A 21,033-nucleotide genomic window follows, 5' to 3' on the forward strand; every position below is an offset into this window, starting at 1 on the left:
TTTTCGGGGAATTATGTCGGAAACTGCTCAAGGTTTTTTATTATTATTATTTGTTTACTCATTTTGTGAATAAATATTTCATCGAGGAATTCTACAATATGGCATTAGATCATTCCCTTCCATATACAAATACAGAATGGTGATTTATTCCTATATAGGAGTGAGTACCTCTCAGATTATTTTCTTTAGAACGCTCAATTAGTTTCATCGTGAATAGATATAACCAGTCAATTCCGACGATAGAAGTCATTTCTCGTATAATTTTCTGAAAAATGACTGAGGCAGTTATGTTTATATAGTCTGTTACTAGCAGTTTGACAATGTAACAAGAGACCATTTCCTTGGAATAATCGTAAAATACTTGTGTTGGTAAGGCATTAGTTACTTCCCTCGAAAAATTCAAAAGTAGAATATTTATGGGATGAGTTTCTAAAATTTTCCCAAGAACATCTCCGGCGATTTTGTTCAGCAGTATAATAATAAAGGAAACAAAAAATTCCCGAAATAAAACAATGTGGTCTGGGTTGAGTATATAGTAGGTATTCTACCGTTCGGATTTTTTTTTTTTTTTTTTTTTTTTTTTGTTACTATAGTATTCCAGTGATAAAATTTAACTGATCGCGAAGTGAAATGCGCTAAGTAAGTAATTTTTTTCCTTTCTATTTGCTGCAGAAAATAAATAATTAGTGTTAACTATTTACTAATAAATATAAACTTGAACCCATAATAATAGTATTACTATTATTTTCAGTTATGAGCAAGAGACCATTGAAGTGGAAGTGCCACATACGCACGAAAGTGTGATAGTGAATTTCACATTATCTGAAGCAGCCTCACATCCAACAAGCAAAGACATGCTTCAACTGCAACAACCACATGAGTCAGTAAACAAGTATATGATGAATCTTGTACAAAAAGTTTCGAACGACAGATACTTGAAGAACGCTGAATTGAATTCTGCTCTGGCTGATTTAGAAAACAAATATCCTGAGTTATGTGAATTTAAAGCAGGAGATAATGAAATCAGTATGGTGGTTCGATCGTTGAAGATAACACATCAGGTATGAAATAGTGGTTAATTACTTCTGAATATTTGTATATAGTAATTTCTGAGTTTCACATAGTTCTCCACATTTACAAAGTATTGTTAATTGCTGTTAGTATATTAGGTTGATTACGTATTAATACTGTTATGAGCTACTTGTGCAGTAGTTTTGTTACTTTATTTTGATACAGAAAAACAGCATGTCCAACTTAACAGAGGATTATGTAAGGGAACCTATCTCTGGAATGAAATTTTCGCTGTGGAAATTAGACCCTACATAGTAACAAAAATTCCAAAATTGCATGTCTCTGTCCGAGTTGAATTTAAATTAATCACTTCTTGTATACAGAATATACGTTTGCTTCTCCAGCAGTTATAAGCTGCGGGATTTAAAAGGAATGAATATTTCCGATGGAACTTAAATATCAACATTCTACAGTCGTAAAGGACATATGGTGAACACTGTATAGTAAGTTTCATAATTCTAGGAGTAATGGCTATATGACTATAAAAAGAAATATTTCGGAATTGAAAGTTTTTTTTTTTTTTTTTTTTTTTCACTTTGGAAAAAGAAAACGGAGACCAAGCAGATATCACCGCCAAAAATTGAACACAGTATCTGCTATTTTTCTAGTACCGCATAATAAAGATTTTAAAATAATTGTTGCAAGAAATTAAGTTTTTCATAGTAATAACAATTTCAGAAGAATGGGATTCTGGTGTGCAAGGGCTTTACATTATCATATAAACAAAATAGTGGCAAAAGAACTTCTGAGAAGTGAGGTGGATTGCTAGTGAGTTGCTTGATGTGCTAATGAAGGTGTTAAGGAACACCGGAACATTACAGTTAATAGCACATTAAATACAATTTGGCCCAAAAGTAGGTACACACACCCCTGCATTGATTTAGTATAACATTAAGGGGGCGCGGTGGCTCTGTGGTAGAGCGTTCACCTTCGGTGTTTGGGGTCCCTGGTTCGAACCCAGCTCGCGCCGTGTGGACTTTGTGGTGGACAAACACCGTACTCATGAGTTTTCTCGGGGTTCTCCCGTTTCCTCCCACTTTCTTCATTCTACCATTTCATTCATTTCTCATCATCACCGTCTCCTTTCGCCTAACCGGCATAACCGTGGAACGTAAAACTCAAAGATTTCATTTCATTTCATTTTCTATTATAACATTCTAGTTTATGGGTTTATTTGCTCCGGCGGCTGTTCCAAGCTTAAGATGTAAGTATAAGTACATTAAGAACTAATAATAAAGAAACTAAGTCTGCCTGATGGATAACAATAAGAAATGATATAAAATGCAATGAGCTGATCAATACGGTACTGTATACCTACTTTTTTACCACCCTGTATTAGAGCAGTAAAAGAAAAAGTACTACACACTTATACAGACTTAATGTATTTTTTTTAAAACACTTTATAATAATTTGGAGGAGCAAAAGTAAATATTATTTGAATTTATTGAGCATAGTAGAAGCACGAAAGGGATCTTTTACAGACGCAAGAGGAGCACGGCTACAGCTAGTTTGGAGAACTGATTACTAGTGGCATGAATATCCTGATTTCACAAAAACGTTTCAAACACAGCATTAGACGGTTCATTTTTTTAATACCATGAGTTTAAAACCGTCTTTGTTACTAATAGTTTTAAAGTAAAACCTACTAGATTTGTGCGTGAATTTTCTTACCTTAAGCAGAAGGTACATCAGTCTCAATCTGTTAAATCTATCCTCATAGCTGCTTACATAGCATCTTTTGTATCTAAATGCCACGTTCCTTCCAGTAGATATCACAGCATCTAACGCCATTCAAGACAAATACTCCCATTCTTAATAATAATAATAATAATAATAATAATAATAATAATAATAATAATAATAATAATAATTATTATTATTATTATTATTATTATTATTATTATTATTATTATTATTATTATTATTATTATTATTATTATTATTATTATTATTATTATTATTATCGCCGCACAGTTTTAGCTTCTTTGCAAGGTGCACGTTTTCTGTACGTATATTACTTCCCAGTAATTGTTTACTTCGTAATAGTAGTCTTCATTTTTAAAATCTGTTTTTCTTATATCATGCTCTTTATTTATTTATCTTTTTATTATTATTATTATTTCTTTGCACTTTGAACCCCCCTTTTACTAGTTTTATCTTCCTCTACTATCCTGCATTCAACATTACACCCACGTGGATGCTTTTTCTTTTATTATTTTCTTCTTACTTCTTTCTCTTTCTTAGTGATGTGATTGATTGTACTATTTTCATTTTCTGTTCCTTCTTTCAGATTTTCCATTTTCAACTATATCTATAATATTTTCAACTATATCTATAATAAAATTCTCGCTATATGTCTTACATGTATTATGTACTGTTTTCAGGTTGGAGCACCATCAGAACAAAAGTTCCACGTTGCTATAATTGGTGGTCTGCCACCATCCCACCCAGTTGGACGAGAGATGGTTTTAAGCTTGGCACGTCATCTTGCAGCTGCACATGACCTTGGAGACAAGCGAGTTCAGAAGATCTTAAATTCGACTGTTGTTCATATTGTACCTGTAATGCACAGTACGTTCGATTATATGAAAGGTTAGTAGTATTGTGTTTGTTGCTAGATGGTTAAGTGTTCTTTTTTCGCAGAGCAAGAATTAGTTCGGTCACATTTTCTGAATGAGTAACTTGCGTTACATTCGATTAAAAATGAACTGTCATGTTAAATGGTCATAGATTATTCGCGAGAAAACTATTTTGGCAACACAAATATAATGAATCTAGTCTTCTTCGTGTCTGCTTGTGTTGTCCATGTGTATCAACATAAGTTGATATTACTAGATTGACTTTAAACTATGAATGTCATACCAAAATCAGATTCATTAATACTTGCTTGCCAGTTTGTTTTATATGGAGTGGAAAAATCTGAGAATGTTGTGTATATTTGATTCCATAGACTCTGCATTTAAAACAAAAATCATGCCCTCCATCATGAACGATTAATATCATGCAGAAAGTACATTCGCTTAAAGAATGAAGTTGCAGGGTGTCTATCGGTCACGAAAGTCATGAAAAAGTCGCGAAATCAGAAAATGGTCATGAAAGTCAAGAAAAAGTCACGAAATTTAGGTTTTGGATCATTTTTTTTTTTTTTTTTTTTTTTTTTTTTTTTTTTTTTTTTTTTTTTTTTTTTTTTTTTGTCTGTACAAAAATGAATGTAAACTGCAAAATTTTGTTCTATAAAACGTCAAAATTCACCATCAAAAATACATATATGGTTGACTTTAGACGCTACCAAATCGCAAGCAAAGCACGCTTCCATCGCATGCATGAAAATTCGGCCCAATTCGCAACAAATTAACTCTTGAGAATGTTAGTAAATTTTATGATTTGGGAAAGAAAAGGTCACGAAATTTCATTTTGGAATTTTAGTAGACACCCTGAGTTGTAATCTCATTTAAGCGTGTTCGTAATATATTCTGGTGTAAGTATTTGTCAGCTGTAGATCACATTTCTTAGTGAAACTTATCGGATATGAGTTGTACTAAATTGTGAGAGTTCAGTACGGAATCAGCTATCCTGACTAAAGTGTTTATATCACATAAAGCAAATTTTGTGAAGATATTCTAGCTATTTACACCCTCGAAATATACCTTGCTGAAGTGAAGCATTTAGTTCTATCGAAGTGTTTCTTTTTCTTCTATAGTTACAGAGAGCACTTTTGGACTGTACCTTTAAGTCATTCATGGAGTATTTGCTGTTAGGTATATGTGGTTTCTGAAGAGTTTTAATATCGAATTAAGCCATTAATATCTTAGTGCATGTATATTTATATGGGATGCTTTTAAAATAAATTGCACTAACGGGGATGCTGTTATAACTCAAAAGGACCATAAAAAGATCTCATAAGCCTAAGTCGGAAAACTATTTCTGTAGGAGCTACAAGCGTGGTAAAAATGGTTACATTTTAGAAAGTTTATAACTTTAGAATAATTCAAATGAATGGATGTACGAGCTGTACAATTAACGACGAATTACTGTGAATCCACCACCACCACCAACAACAACAACAAAATAAATAAAGAAAAAAAAAAAAAAAAGATGAAAATTCAATAGTATTTCCTTACTTTCCTAAATCTGTAACTTTAGTTTTTAAAACTCATGCGTATTAGATTTATTTTTATTTACGTTGTTTATTTTACATTTAGTGTCAAGATGATCCTTTTGATGTTAAAAACTTCATTTACTAAACATCCTATATGTGGTAACTGAATATTAAACTGCATTTAGCTTCATGTTCAAGAACGGGAATTGTTTCAGTTTATTCGTGAAATTAGCATATGGTTACGTAGTCAAGTGTCAAAAAAATGAATTGAAAGTTAGTTTTATTATCATTAATATTATTTTGTTTTCTTTCTGCAGAGGAATGTACACCTACAGGTGGCAGTCAGATGGTACCTGATAAGACTATAACGAATGCTTTAAAAATGTTCTTGAAATCTGAAGAAATAGATTTTGCTTTAAGTATCGAAGGAGGAGGAATATTTATGAGGTAAGTAATGGATTAGAAATAGAAATTGATTCCACATTGAAAATAATAATAATAATAAACTCGAATAATACGTTATCTTATATAATAATTAATAGAAAGTGTAATTAAAAAATAGAACTCCAGTATTACTTTCTTTTCATAACTCTGCACTGTTTAATTTAAAATTGTTCATTATATTTTGATAAGCAACTTACTTTTTTTTTTTTTTTTTTTGTACCAATGATAAATTTGAAAAAATGATGGTGAAATGTTAATTTATTAAGTAAAAGCATTATGACGTCTGCGTCAAATTATTGCCCTTGTTAACATGTGATGTCTAAAGAAATAATCTTAAGAACTCATCTGTGTGTAGTTTTCTCGTAGTATGAACAACTATATAGCATGTTGAGTTGACAACACTGTTAAGCTGATGGTATTATAGATGTATTATAGAGCATGTCAAACAATATCCTGCTGCCGATAAGTTACAAGGGCCATCAAGATAAATGGTCCACCCTATATATACAACATACTATGTACTGGAACGTCTGTATGTATTGTGTGTCTTTTTTAGTATTGTTACAGTTGTAGTAGTAAATTCTAAAATAGTCTCAGTTTTTATAGGTGATATGTAACTCATTACAAGAATTTCTTAAGTTAAATGATCAGTGTTTGCACTTTTTTTAAGAGATCAAGGTTCGATTTGCAGCGGAGTACGTAGTGTTCGGATCTGAGTTAAACTATAAGTCTTCATCTCGTATAACTTCGGTCCTGAGAAGGGACAATAAGAAACGATTACGTAAAACTATTTGTAAGTTGCAGATGATATTACAAGATTAATGACCAATATTTTTATTGTGTAGGTATCCTACTGATAATCCGGCGGTTGAACACCCTGTAACAGAACATGAAGCAATTTTTAAAATGTTGGCAGAAAATTACGTGAATTCCCATCCAAAAATGAAAAAGGTTTGTATTTTCTTCTACCTTCATTAATACTAATGGAATAGTGCAAGAAATTTACCAAAGGTACTGCATTATTCTTTCCGTTTAATAACCATTAATTTTATACGATTAAAAAAAAATATCAGTAGCTCTTGTCAGTTATTCTAATGTATGCGGCTATTTTAATATCGTTTTCAACTTTTGAATCTTAATTCTGTTCACGTGGTTTCATTGCCGAAATCGATCTTTCATTATTCATTCATACTGGCAAGAATTATTTTATTGCACTACCTAGCTGGTTGATTTCTCTATATGTTGTCTTTCCGCAAAATGCATTTGACATTTAAAAATTGAAACTATACTAACTGAAGCACGCAATGTTGATGGAAAGTTGACACTACATTCCAATGATTCTTTGTCATTTTCGTACGTTTTTTTTTCTTCTTTTTTAATTTTTTAAAAAAATGACACTCCTTGTAGGTTCTGATAGGTTTCCTCCCCAGTAGACAGTTTAAAAGTTTCTTTAATCATTTGTAAAAATTTCTTACCGCTTCTTCGAAAAGAAGTGATAAACCACGTCTTAGTTTTCTAAAGTTTTTCAAGAACATGTCAGCAACCCATCATCACAGAGTTTATAAATAGTGGTGTTACATTTCGTCAGTATTTTTCAAATTGTGTTAATTTAACCAAATCACTTTGAACCGTGAATCAATTTCTCCTTATAACTTAATTTTAAAATGCTAGCATATTCGAATCTCCACTCGTAATTAGACTTGGATTCCTTATTCTATTTGCCTTTAGTGTGAGTCCTAGTACGTTATTAAGAAATTGCATTTGATGTACTTTCTCCAGTGCAGTATCAGTTACTAATAATTCACAGAATTTTGATCAACTTTATTATTCCTCGTCCGCTCAAATAATAAAAAGTGTTTTTCCTATCAAACTTCTAACTTAAAATAATTTCTCATAATAATATTCTCAACCACCTTCTGCATGTTATTAGGGTTATTTCTGGGTTTCAGTGTTTGATTCGAAACAACCGGGTTCTAATCCTGTTGAGACTTATTGTGGTTCGGATCACATGTTAAATTAAATCTACATCTTGTATAGCAATATTTCATCATAGGCAGAATATGATCTTTGTTTCACATATCCCCTTTTGGACAATTGGTATGCCTGTTGGCCTGGTCGTAACCACTGATGACCTCTGACAGAGTATCACGAAAGATCCATTTTTAAGTTGCAAACCATACTTTGCATAAGCACAGGGCGTTTTATAGAAGGGCTATATCTGTCCGTCCATCTATAGATAGGTGTAGAGTAAGAACGGTAAAAGAGATAGAAGTGGTTTTATGAATCGATTCGGCTTCTCAAAAATAGATTTCACCTTCTCCCTTAACCTTCTGTTCGAACTGAAAGTGTTAGAAATAGACCATTTCCGGTTTTAATGTCGATCGCCAAAGAGCAAAATCAGTAATAGTGAAAAGCGGTTTTCTGATTACAATCGACTCAGCGTCCAAGAATAAACTCTGTGTCAACCTTTATTTCTCTACTAAAATTGGAAGAAGTGGAAATTTACTCTTTACTTCCCGTTTCAACATTGATCTCCCGAGTTACTTTTAGTGGATTCATCTTCTCATTCCAAGTTATATTAGTTTCATCTTGCCTTTATCCCTCTGTTCAAACTGGAAGTGCTGGCAATTACGGTTGATTGTTTCAATACTAATCGCCACTGTGGAAAAACGGTAATAGATAGCGAGAAGCAGTTTTTTAAATATGGATTGAGTACTGCATGAAGGATTTCATCTTCGATTTTGTTCCTCTATTGCAACTGTAAAAGGTAGAAATCGAATACTTCTTCCGGTTTCAATTTTGACCTCTCCACAGACCAATAACTATAAGAGATAACAAGAAATGTTTTTTGACATAGATTTGGCATCTCAAAATTAAATTTCATCTCAGTTCTTTTTCTTCTGAAACCGTCAGTAGCAGAGAATAGTACAACTTCAACTTCAGCATTGATTCCTATATAGTAATATAGCGAGAAACAGTTTTTGATATGGATTCAGTGTCTGAAGAGCAGGTTTCATCTCTGACCTTAGCCTTCTATTGCAATTGGAAATTGTAGATAGACTACTTCCTGTTCTAGTATTGAATTTGGATAGTTTGGAAATCTGCGGTAATTTCACAATGTAGAACGGAACTCAGTTGTTTCATCACCTGTGGTGATCTGGGGCTGCCGTGGCTTAATGGTAAAGCGCTCTTTTCTGGTACATGAAGTTTGTGGTTTGATTCCAACAAACACCGTATGCGTGAATTTTCTCGGAGGTCTTTTGTTTTTCCTCTCACTTTCCACATTCCACCATTTCGTTTACTATCATCACCATTTCCCTTAGCCTCGGAGCATAATCGTGAGATGTTACTAGCTAATTAAAAAAAAAAAAAAAAAAAAAAAAAAAAAGATCCGACGCCAGAACACGTCATTACGAAGATAATAGTCCTGTTGCTGTTGCTTGTCAGGTGTAGAGTACAAGTTGAGACCGTCCCAGACAAACCCCAGTTGACGAAGATAATGAAAACACGATTATTTCAGATGACCTCATCTATATTGCCAACTGATGTATACTTGTGCGTGATTTGGTTGTTGCAATCTGTTCCAAGAGGTCCCTGTTCATGGTAGCTAATCTTATTATCTGAAGTTGTCTTCAGTGCTCGTATTGTGTGATCCAAATCGCTTAAGCCATTTTTGAGCTGTCCAAATATTCAAAATTCTTTCCCCTTCCACAGCTAGTTTCCTTTGCAGCATTTGTAGCTTTTATCCTTTTTTTCCAATAATGTCATAACAGTATGTAAATAGCAATTTGATCGAGCTTGACCGTATCATTTTGACTGTTACGTGGAAACAAGGACTATTTGCGTGTTGACTGACATGCATACACTCTGTGCTTTCACATTACATAATCAATATTTTACATTCAGATGGACTAAAAAACGAACGAATTTACGACTTACCCTGATATATAAAGTTATAACGTTAAACTTCTGGAACTGGAACACAATACAATCCAGTATTTTGTGTATGTTGTATTAATAATACAGAGTTTTTCATTTTACTTTCTAATGATTTGAGTACAATATTCTTAAACTTGTATATGTTGTATATAATACACCGTGTGCTGTACACGTAGTGAGAACATTGCATTATATAAATTAAACGTGTGTGAATTATTAGCGAGTTACAGATAAAATGTTGTTGTAGAAGTTGGATGGTGTTCTCTTTGTTTAGCTATGGAAAAAAATATATCATTGTATTGTAGAATGTAATAAGAGAATGATCCCGTACCTTACAGCAATTTACAAATATTAAGCTTATTTATTTTCACCTTTACAGCCTTCTGGTCCAAACCTTTCCTTCCCTAATGACCATATCCTTTGGTTATTATCATTGCATGCTTTTACAAGTTCTGATTTTGATGTTTGTAATTCAAAGCAGACCTGTTAGCATATATTCGAAAAGAGAACTAGAAGGTTGGTATAAGTTTATTCACAATAAGTACTAGTTGTTATTACCATATCTCCCTTTTCCCCTTCTTTGATCACTAATATTAAAATCAAATTATAAACTCGAAGGACATTTTTTTACTATTATTATGAATTAATATGTTACTTTAAAGCGATACCTGGTAGCAGAACTTCATCATGCTTTTTTATTTTGAAAATCTTATTGAATATGTACTTCCTTTTCATGGAGTATAATACTTAAAACTGCAATTTATTATAGCTAGAATTTTTTGTATATGATATTTTTATGTCCATATATTATGCATACTAAATACCAATAAAGATAATCGAAAAATATATATATGAGATAAAAATTCTAAGAACTTAGTAGCAATTCAATAGTGTAAACTAACTCACTCACTCTATGGCCTATGGAACCCGGAGGTTCAATGCCGCGTTCACAAAAGTTCTCCACTGACTTCTATCCTTAGCCAACTTCACCCAGTTTCTACTTTGTATTCCTGTTTCTGCGAGATCCATCTTAATATTGTCCTCCCATCTGCGCCTAGGTCTTCCTAATGGCCGTTTTCCGATTGGTCTTCCAGTCAAGACTTTGAAAGCGTTTCTACTTTCTTCCATCCTAGCTACATGATCTGCCCACCTAAGCGTCCTAGACTTGATGACCTTAACAATGTTAGTAAATCGTATAAATTATGTAATTCCTCGTTATGAAGTTTCCGCCATTCCCCATTCCCGTTCCTCTTGGGTCCAAATATTCGTCTCAGGATCTTGTTCTCAAATACTTTCAGCGCATGTTCTTCCCTCAGAGTACGCGACCGTGTTATATATTTTAAGCTTCAAATTCCTCGATATTTTGAACTCAATAATAACACGAATTCCCTGCTTTTAGTCGACATTTAATTTCTTCGTGGATATGATTTTTGTCGTTAATATTAATCCTCGATATTTGAAAGTATACACTTTATCAAAAATATTTAATATTTTAACGCGTCCATAATTTGCCATATCCCGACACACTTCCATGTATTTAGTTTTCTCTGCATTTACTTCTAAACCCATGTCCCTGCAAGCGTTTAATAAGACCTCTGTATTTCTTTCTATTGTTCTACTATCGTCCCCTATTGAATTTACACCATCAGCATACGCCATAGCCTGGTGACACCGTTCAACCCTAGGCTCTGGTTGCTATCTTTGATTTTCCTTATAGCGTATTCCTGGACAAAGTTGAATAATAATGACGATAACGCATCTCCTTGTTTCAGGCCATTCTCGACGTGAAAGGTCGTGAACAAAAATTTTTCTACCCGGACTTTACTTTTGGATTCATTTAAACATATCTTAATTAATCTTGTTAGCTTTTTCAGTATTCCAAATTCTGTAAGAATATTATACAATGCTTTCCTCCTAACCGAGTTGTAAGCTTTTCTAAAATCAATAAATAGTCGATGTACCGGGGTATTGTATTCCCACTCCTTTTTGAGTATTTGGCGAATGGTAAATACTTGGTCAATAGTTTATCGATTTCGTCTAAATTCGCACTGATAATCTCCAATAATTTAATCTGTGTATGGGGTCAATCTTGCTAATAGAATGTTTAAAGGATTTTGTAGGATGTTGACAGAAAAGAAATTCCTCGAAAATTATTACAGTCAGTTTTGTCGCCTTGTGAATTGGAACAATGATTGATTCTTTCCACTCCTGTAGCAATTCTTTCATGTTCCAGATGTTCCAGGAGAATGAGTTTGTGTATCATGTTCCACAGTTTTTCGCCTCCAGCTAAAATTAACTCAACCGGAATTTCGCCTACACCCGGAGATTTGTGTTTCTTTAATTTCTTTATAGCGATTTCTACTTCTGTTCGGTTAGGTTCTGCGGTATATATCTCCCTTTCTCCGCGCACATTAGTTTTTGACTGCATGTTAAGCAAATCGTCACAGAAATCTTTCCATCCATGTAAGATGCTATCTGTATCAGTGAGAACTGTTCCGTCAGATTTCTTTAATATATAAGCACGAGGCTGATAGCCTATTTTTTAAATTCGTTGATTCCCTTATATATGTCCCGAATGCTTTTATTTTCTAATATTCCATGTTCCAAATCTCACGTCATTTTACTTTTGCGAGGTTATCAATCCTTGTCCGAGGCTTCTGTGAATGTTTCTCAGCTTTTTTTTTTTTTTTTTTTTTTTTTTTTTTTTTTTTTTTTTTTTTTTTTTTTTTTTAAACAAGATGAGGTTGTTAGCCTCACCCAAATCCCCAAGCTAGAGGACCACTCCTTTTCGTCTGTCCGCGACTGCTTATACAGTATATTCGCAACTAACCTCTATATCTAGAGGCCTTCTCCTCGATCCGCAACCTGACGACGCGCCATGTCGTAATGACATGAACCCACATTACGCGGAATATAATAGTGTAAACAGAGAATCAAAATGTAAAGTACAAGATAAAAAGTTAAATAAACTTTAGATAAGAAATAAAATTGAAGTAAAGAAAGATTGCTATTGATAACAGAAAATATGAATAAGAAAATATGAAACTCTGAAGTACATATATATCGTTTACAATAGGATAATATATGAAGTACAAAGTTATATCGTAAATGTTAGCGTGAATTCAGTATGAAGTGTAGTGTATTGTCTATATCGATATGATAGCACAGGCAGATATTGTGTTCAGATAGCATACATTTAAATACACTAGCAATAGAAGAGCGTTAATCATTTTTGTAGACTCTATCGAGATCTCAACTTGTGTATGTCAGATAAATTTAAATGATTTGTAAAATACAAAAACAATACGTTAAATAGTGAAACTGACATAAATATTTATCAATAGTTCAGAATTATTATAAAATAATTATCTGTGAGGGTTTACTTTGTCTGTAATCAGCTCCTTCCAATATATTCCTAGTTTATGAACTAAGATAACCCATGCTTGGTAAAGTCAGTTCTATGATAAATTAACCCCTCTGTAGAGTTGTGTAGAAGTAGTGCATACATTTGATACTAATAGATCCGTGTATTATATTAATGATCCTATACCTGTAGCATGCCTGGACCATTGTGTTTTATCCTACCTTTTCATTTCAGCCTGGACCATTGTGTGATCAAACAGCCACATATTCACCTAAGAGTCATATTGTACATGGCGCTGAACTGACAACATTCAAGGATACACTGCTAGATTTTGCGCATGAAAACTTAGGAACATTAATGGTAACATTCCTTTTCATTGTAAATGAAATGATGTTTTTAGAAACTAAGTAATATGATTGAAGGTAGTAATACAATTACATGTTTACAAAATATATATATATAACTGTTCCAAGATGATTTAAAATAACTGTAATATACCTTGATGCCAAGGTTTTGTTCGTCGTAGCTTCTGTTGTAGCTGTTCAAGATAATCATGATTTGACATTTTTGATACTAGATTTGCTTTTTAATACTATTTTAATTTTTCTTATATCTAGTAAAATCTGATAAAAGTTATATCTAGAAAAATCAAAATATATTAAAGTAAATTTGGCGAAAAAGGAAGTTTTCAGTTTATTGTAAAAGGAGGAGAGAGTTTTCTCACTTGTACAATCACTTCTTACAGTTCTTTACTTTTCTTGTTCTTTTTCTTCCTTCTTTTCTTCTTACTACTACTACTACTTACCATTATCTTTAATAATCATTATCACCAATATCCTTTTCTTCTGATGTGATGTTAAAGCAGTCTCGTATCTGATAGTGCAAGAAAGAAATTCGTTTCATAATTTGTCACGTTGAAATATTATTTGGAATACTGTTTGCGTGAAGGGTACAATTTGTGAAAGATAGTTTAAAGCATTAGTTTTGGAAGTCGCTCAAATAATCAGTTGCAGTTTGTTTTGTGAATTGATTACTTGACCGATTTCCTAAAGCAATATTTTTAACCATCTTTAGCACATATAATTGTGCAGTGGTATGCTTTTGGAGCTTTTTCAGTTGTTAGTGTTCTTGTGAAACTGAAACTCTATGCACACTACCGTTGATAGTCTTTTTTTCTGTTATTCTTTTTAATAATCCGACGAAATTGTAAGATATGTATAGAAACAAATACATAATTACATTAATAATATGTAAAATATAAAATTCTGTCTGTTTTTTAGGATTGCGCTCTATTATGTTGATCAGATATTGCATATTTTCCTTCTATTAATCGTCTACTAGGCTGAGAATGTAAGATTGAACAAATTTTTGTGAAATATGTGAACATTTCTAGTAATATTATACGTAAAAATTGACTTTAGTTTCTTTACTCTTTAAGATTGCTGCTCACGTAAGTTGTTGCGAATTTCCGCGAGCTGAAGAACTTGAGTCATTATTCAAGGATAATGTGGAATCATTACTTTCTTTCCTGGAATCTGTAAATCAAGGTAAGTAAGTTTGATATGACTTCTTAAAATACATTGATAATGCAAAAAAGAAACTCCCTTAAAGTGTCATACACATTTATTATTGAAATTCTATATTTCGACTGTAGTCATCAGCCGTGTTCACAAAGAAGATCGAGTTTTTTTTTTTTTTTTTTTTTTTTTTTTTTTTTTTTTTTTTTTTTTTTAAGTAAACAAGGTGTATACAATATCCTCTCTTTTTCCTGCTTCTTATATCTGTTTCTTAATGCCTACTTTTTTTTCGTAAACAAAACTGACGAACAGCGTAGAATAGAATTAATACTCTGAGAACTTCCTTGTATTCTATTGAAATACACTGCAGTCTCAGGTATAGTATGTGATTAAAAATAAGAATTTTTTTCTATTGTTAATAGTAAATAAACATTATTATTATTATTAATAATAATAAAATACAAGTAGACCAAGTTTTATATTTTATTTCTAAACAGATTCAGATTCATCCGTACAACAAATATTTCCTGGTATGCCTGCCAGCCTCAGCCACAGCATTACAAATAGATGCATTTTCTGTCATAAACTAAGTCATTGAACATGGACATTTGGCATACCGTCATTTTTTTGCCTTTTTTACTTTTCTGGTTTCAAGCAAATCAGTAATATACGATTATTTTTCTTCATTACAGAACGTTACAATAAAACTCAAAAAGCAACTTCATGGTTACTTCATTTTATCATGGCACATTTTGACTAATATACCAATAATATATGCTTTTATATTGTCTACTGTAATAGTTGTCTTTCTTTTATATGTAGGTATTCAGGGACAAATAAAAGATGAGAATGGAAATGCTGTTCGTGATGCTACTGTACATTTGCAATACTTCAGTAAACCATTGAGAGTGACAAGAAATTTAGCATATTTCCGTGCAAGTTTACCTGTAGGTGCATACCTTTTACATGTAAGTCCATTTGTGGAGAGAATTATTGTGATATTTCGTATATATTTTATGTATTTAGTGAATGAAGGATTTATGTTACATCTAGTTGAAGACATAAGTCTAAAGGGGCCCATATACTATCAGTTTAACTGAAGGAAAACCTGATCGTGACGTCAGAATTGAAAGAAAAATTGTGCGAACTGAAGAAATTCGAACGGTTATTTTGGACTGAACAAACGAACCGTCTTTTGCTACGATAATTGTGCTATTAACAGAAGGAAACACACAGTTCTCTCAGTTCAGGTTCTGTCATCATTGCAACTAGTAAAAGTGAAGCATTGTTGGCTTTTATTGAAGCCTACCGTGCTCATCCCGAGCTTTGGGACATGTAACATGTGCATTATGCTAATAGGTATAAATAGGAGAGATTTATGATGTGTTACTTACAAAATTAAAAGACTTGGAACCTCAGGCGACACGCGATACTGTTATTTAAAAAAATAAGCAACCTACGGTAGGCATTTAGGAAGGAATTGCGGAAAATAAGCGAATCCAAGAAATGTGAGACTGGAGGTGTGGAAGTGTACGTTCCAAAGCTTTGGTATTTTAAGAAACTTGAATCCACAGAACATCTAAATGAAACTGAAGCAATTGAAGGACTGAATTCAATTAACTGACGATACTTCACACACTATCAATTCAGTTCATCGTACGATCAGTTAAATCAGTTTCTAGCTCAGTTGGACTGACCAGTTAAAGCTGATAGTGCATGGGCCCTATAAGTAATCTCTAGTTAATTACAGCTCAAAATATTTTTTTCTTCGTAAATATTTTAGTTGTTAGAGTAAAAAAGAAGCTACACGATATCTCACGTAACAGCTGTATTCACTTTGAAAAGGGAGTTTACCCATACATTAATTAATAATAATAATAATAATAATAATAATAAACACTTGTTCGTAAATCTGTTCGTATTTAACATTAATATATAAAGGGTGAAAAATTGTATAGCAGAGTTTGGGGAATGATCCGTTACAGCAAGTAAAGTTCCTTTGGGATTAGTAGCGTTGCAAGTGTCGGCGAGAACTACGAAAAATCTCTGACTTGATACCAACTTAATGTATTGTGTAGAGCTGTAAAGAATGAAATCCAAAGTGAGAAAGTAAACATTTAATTTTTCTTTGAATGTTGAATTGTAGCAAGAAATTGAAAATTGAAAGAAAGCTACTGTGCAATAAATCTTCAGGGTTGCGAATAGGTAGACGGTTTCAATAGCGATGAATATTTGGAACCAATATAGTTGACACTTCTCAGATTTGTTTTCTTTGGGTCCAGATTGCTTTCATATTCAAAAATTTCTGGCCATCACCCTTCTTTATCTGTTATTCTTGTTAAAACTTATCTTATTTACATCTTTGGAAACTGATAATCAAGCGTAAATATGAAACTAGCAACTACAATAATTTGTAAGCGTACTCTTTTATTTACTGCCTCTAGTATTTGGTGTATTGTACTGTGTTCCCTGATGTACTTTTCTAAGCAAATCGGACAATTCAGTGGCAATCCATCCCACTTCTCGGGATTTCCTTTTGTACTATTTTGTCAGTATGATAATGTAAATTCCTTGCACTAAAATCCTTGTAAAGAATATGACAAGCAATGTACGTCAGATATATTTTTTATTAGTCAGCCATATTCGTTTTTGTCCAAAAGTGGAATGACTCAAATATTAGCGTATTGAAACAATTTACTCATTCAGATCAGGATCATATTTTCCTTCAACGGAATTCATTCCTGATAATTTATTTCTTTTGTGTCGATAAGTCCCAAAAATACGAAGAACTATTCAGAGAATGAAAATATCTTAAGATGTTTTATCATGAAACATACATAAAGTTTCTATCGCCTTGAATATGTTGTATATCACTTTCGGAAAAGGAAAGATGTCGGTTAAGTATCTTGTATCCTAACGTGTAGGAAGAAAAGTCATTTTAAAAATTTTAATTAATATTTAAAGAGATTATGATTTAAGTTATAGTTAGGAATAGAAATGTATGATTCTCAGAATTGGGTGTGCCTGACAATAATTTTGAATGCAAATGTATTAATTCTTCCTCAATAATTACGTGTTCTCATTGTTCATGGTGTAGATTCTTCATTATTACTCTAAAAGCTTAAGAGAAGAGATTTCTGGAATGACACAATATTTTTTAACAAATTGTCTCTTGATCAGGTTGTTCATGAAGATTATGAAGAAAAATCTTTGCAAGTAAATGTGAGAAGGAATGAAGTAACACCCGTTACTGTTGTACTGGAAAAGATAAATGAACCAGAAATGGAGTATCACAGTTATATGGAAACAAGAAAATTCCTTGAACAAATTACAGGGGAAAATCCTTCTATATCACGACTATACAGGTGTGTATTAAAGTTGTCGTTACATTATTTCAAGTAAGTGTAGAAGCGAATTCCTTGAGCTTACATTACATGTTTCGATAAATGTATTTCAGGAAATTACTTTTTATTTTAGCATTTACTTGTAAGCATTATATACGCATTATGTCTTTAGTTTATAAACTATGATATTTAGGAATGGCCATAGCCTATAATGTAGAATGATTAGATATATACGATTTACAGATGATAAGGCGCTTGTTGCGGAAGCTGAAAAGAAAATCAATAAAACGCTAGAAAACTTGAGGAAGTGTTGTGAAGAATATGGGATGAAAATAAACAGTATAAAGACAAAAGTCATGGTGATTGGAACGAATCCGTCGGTGTCAAATATAGAAGCAAGAGGGGAGAAAATAGAACAGTAACTAGTTCTCGATACCTAGGTAGTATTATTAGTGATGATACGAACTGTGAACGTGAAATAAAAGCAAGGATAGGAATGGCGAAAGAAGCCTTTAGGAGGTAGAAAGTATATTTGACCTTGAACTACATTATTTTCAAATCAACATGTAAGATGGCAATGTGAATTTGAAAATAACGTAGTTCTTCATACTGTACGCATTAGTGTTTTTAATGTTAATTTAAGTGTGGTCCATTTTGCTAGTGTTTAAAGACAGTTCATATTATGGAACGTGAAGAAATAGCATTCCAGTTGGAAGAAGAAGACACATTAGAAACGTAATATATCAGCAACTCAACAAGTAATTTAAGATGCATGTCTGGAAGAAGATATCAGTGTGACATCGAAATTATCACGGTACATGATTTATTCACTATTATTTTTTAGTGCAACCAAATTATTTTATCATTGATTTGACTTCTTACAATGCTGAGAACTTGGCTCCCCTGACTAGCTTGGCTTTTCAAATATCAGTTCTGCTCTGTTACAGACTGTGATGCATATCCGCAATTTGCGATTTTATCATTTATGAGATGTCTTGTTACTCTAAACACGTGTTACTTTTACTGTATTGTAGAGACCATTTAAAAGCGTTAATGATTATTTATTAAGTTTCCAAATATAACGTGCGAGACCAATTTGCAAAGGAAGCATTAACTATTAATGTAACACTACAAAGCAAGCGAGAAGGAAGTCAGTCTGGGCCTGTATTTAAAGGTGACATCCCAACATTTTCGTAATGAAACAAAAAACTTTAGGCAGGATGTCCGGCCACAGAATTAAAACCTGAGACCTTCCGATTGCGAAGCGAGAACGCTAGCCGTTAACTTACGACTGCCGAGCGTCAAATACTTTCTTCCTTGCGGAGTCTAATTTTGTTAAGTTAGCTGTTTTCGTAGTAATTTTGATTTCTATTTTCCTTTCTCTTGTCTAGTCCTCAATGTCGCTTCAAGAGGTAAATGACCTCTGCCTTTCCTCAACTCTAATAAAATAATTTGTATGTGGTATATGACAGATCTTCCATTCTTAAGCTGATCTTTTTGTTTTCTTTTCTTCCTTCAGACGATTACCCCAATTTTAAATAAGTAACACCATTAATAGAGAGTCTCCCTGTTATAAGAATTTCATTGTTAAACATGAGAAGCTTAGTCCAAAAGACTGAGAATGTACTTGATAGCAATGTATTAATTGTAATTTTTTATTCTGCTTTTGTAGCGTGGGTCAGTCTGTGGAAGGTTATGATATCTATGCTGTTGAGATAGGAAATAAGAAGAGAGCACCAACCAAAGCATATCCATCCGTTAGTTTCGTAGGAGGACTCCATGGAAATGAAGTAGTTGCGTCAGAATTACTCCATCAGTTTATTAAGTACTTAATTACCCATTACAAAAAGGATACTCAAATAACTGAACTCATAGATTCAGTATCGATTCACATACTTCCTGTTGCCAATCCAGATGGTGTCAAACGGGCTGTACATGGTGATTGCAAGGAAATGGCCGGCAGATTTAATCACAATCAAGTAGATTTGGATAAAGATTTTCCAAGTAAGTTTCGTATTATGTTTTTGTTTCAAGATTACGTCTTCAGTTACTTCTAAGTAGAACACAGTAAACCAAACATCAGTGTACGTTGTTTTGAAATTTGAAGCCCTTGTTAGCAAGTAAAGTATCAAAGTACCTTACATAGGAATGAGAGTATGACTTAGGATAATGTTTCTTTTGAACACTCCAGTACAGTTGTCAAGAGTTTCTGTCCTGTCCAGTGTCACTACCTTCTCGCAAGTCAGCCTTTACATATATATTGGTGGAAACGCATTTAAGAACACTCAAGAGGAATTAGCGAATCTAGCCCAAAGTTGCTACACGAGGAGAGAGTTAATAGTGATTGTGATCCCGAAATTACGCACGTAAGACATCCCGAAAAACTTTTAAGGGTGTTCAAAAATTATTCAGTATTCACCTTAGTAACTCGTGTAACAGCACGAATGGTCACATAAACAATTGTAACTAGTTGTAAAAATACTGAAACTTCGTCTGGGTTAGTGTGTCCCACGATCGTTGTAGGTGTCAATATAGCGTAGCAATAGTTATTACCGGAGCCCAGTTGGCGGTCAGGTACCCTGCATGAGTTCAACACGTGTTCAGGAGAACTCACGTCCGGTGACGTAGCAGGTCAGCACGTAAATGGTACGCACCAGGTAGAGTTGCTGGATTACCTTGACGGTATGAGGAAGCATTATCTTGCAAAGTATCCAGTAAAATCGGAGAACAAGATTGCCTTTGTTACGAATATACGATGCACCAAGCATACTTCCCAGAATAAAAGACCAGAGGCGAGCGAAATGTGTATCTTGTTGCTCTCTGTATCAATATTCCAGGTAAGGGTCGTGTATGAAGAGTGAAAACCACGTACTTTTTCTCGCTTACTACATATAATAACACATTCACATTCCCTCACTGTGTCCGCAAGAGGAACATTGAATAGCCATTCGCTTCATTACTGTAGCCCGTCCCGTCCTTACCAAAGACGTTTTCGAGTATGAAGCAGTTGTCAAGGATAATCATGCAAAAGGAAAACTGAGAATCTACACATTAGTGCTCATGCGTTCACCTGGCAGCCACGGTCTTTGTTTCACTGGCAGTAGCTGTTCTATGAATTGAGCTGCCTCAATAATCCTTCTGTCCAAGTACTAATTGGTGTGTCACAAAGACATGTCTGCTGTGGGAAACCTTTGTCTCCCATTATGTGAGTCACTAATAGAACACTGATATATCACACCCCACTGGAGCGGTTAT

The 21,033-nt window shown here is 33.2% G+C and overlaps 1 protein-coding gene across 2 annotated transcripts in view; it reads left to right on the top strand.

Annotated features, from left to right (window-relative positions):
• LOC145693111 (carboxypeptidase D-like) overlaps positions 1–21,033 on the top strand; it is a 116,437-nt gene that overhangs the window by 62,801 nt on the left and 32,603 nt on the right. For both annotated transcript variants that reach the window (XM_081768816.1, XM_081768817.1), the window contains 9 exons: positions 752–1,061; positions 3,456–3,663; positions 5,488–5,617; positions 6,460–6,565; positions 13,152–13,277; positions 14,356–14,464; positions 15,257–15,402; positions 17,615–17,799; positions 19,451–19,782. In XM_081768816.1, coding sequence (XP_081624942.1) covers positions 752–1,061; positions 3,456–3,663; positions 5,488–5,617; positions 6,460–6,565; positions 13,152–13,277; positions 14,356–14,464; positions 15,257–15,402; positions 17,615–17,799; positions 19,451–19,782 — 1,652 coding nt within the window. The remainder of the gene's footprint in view (positions 1–751; positions 1,062–3,455; positions 3,664–5,487; positions 5,618–6,459; positions 6,566–13,151; positions 13,278–14,355; positions 14,465–15,256; positions 15,403–17,614; positions 17,800–19,450; positions 19,783–21,033) is intronic.

This window comes from Thermobia domestica, chromosome 8 (assembly GCF_964235325.1).
Source record: "Thermobia domestica chromosome 8, izTheDome1.hap1.1, whole genome shotgun sequence".
NCBI lineage: Eukaryota > Metazoa > Arthropoda > Insecta > Zygentoma > Lepismatidae > Thermobia > Thermobia domestica.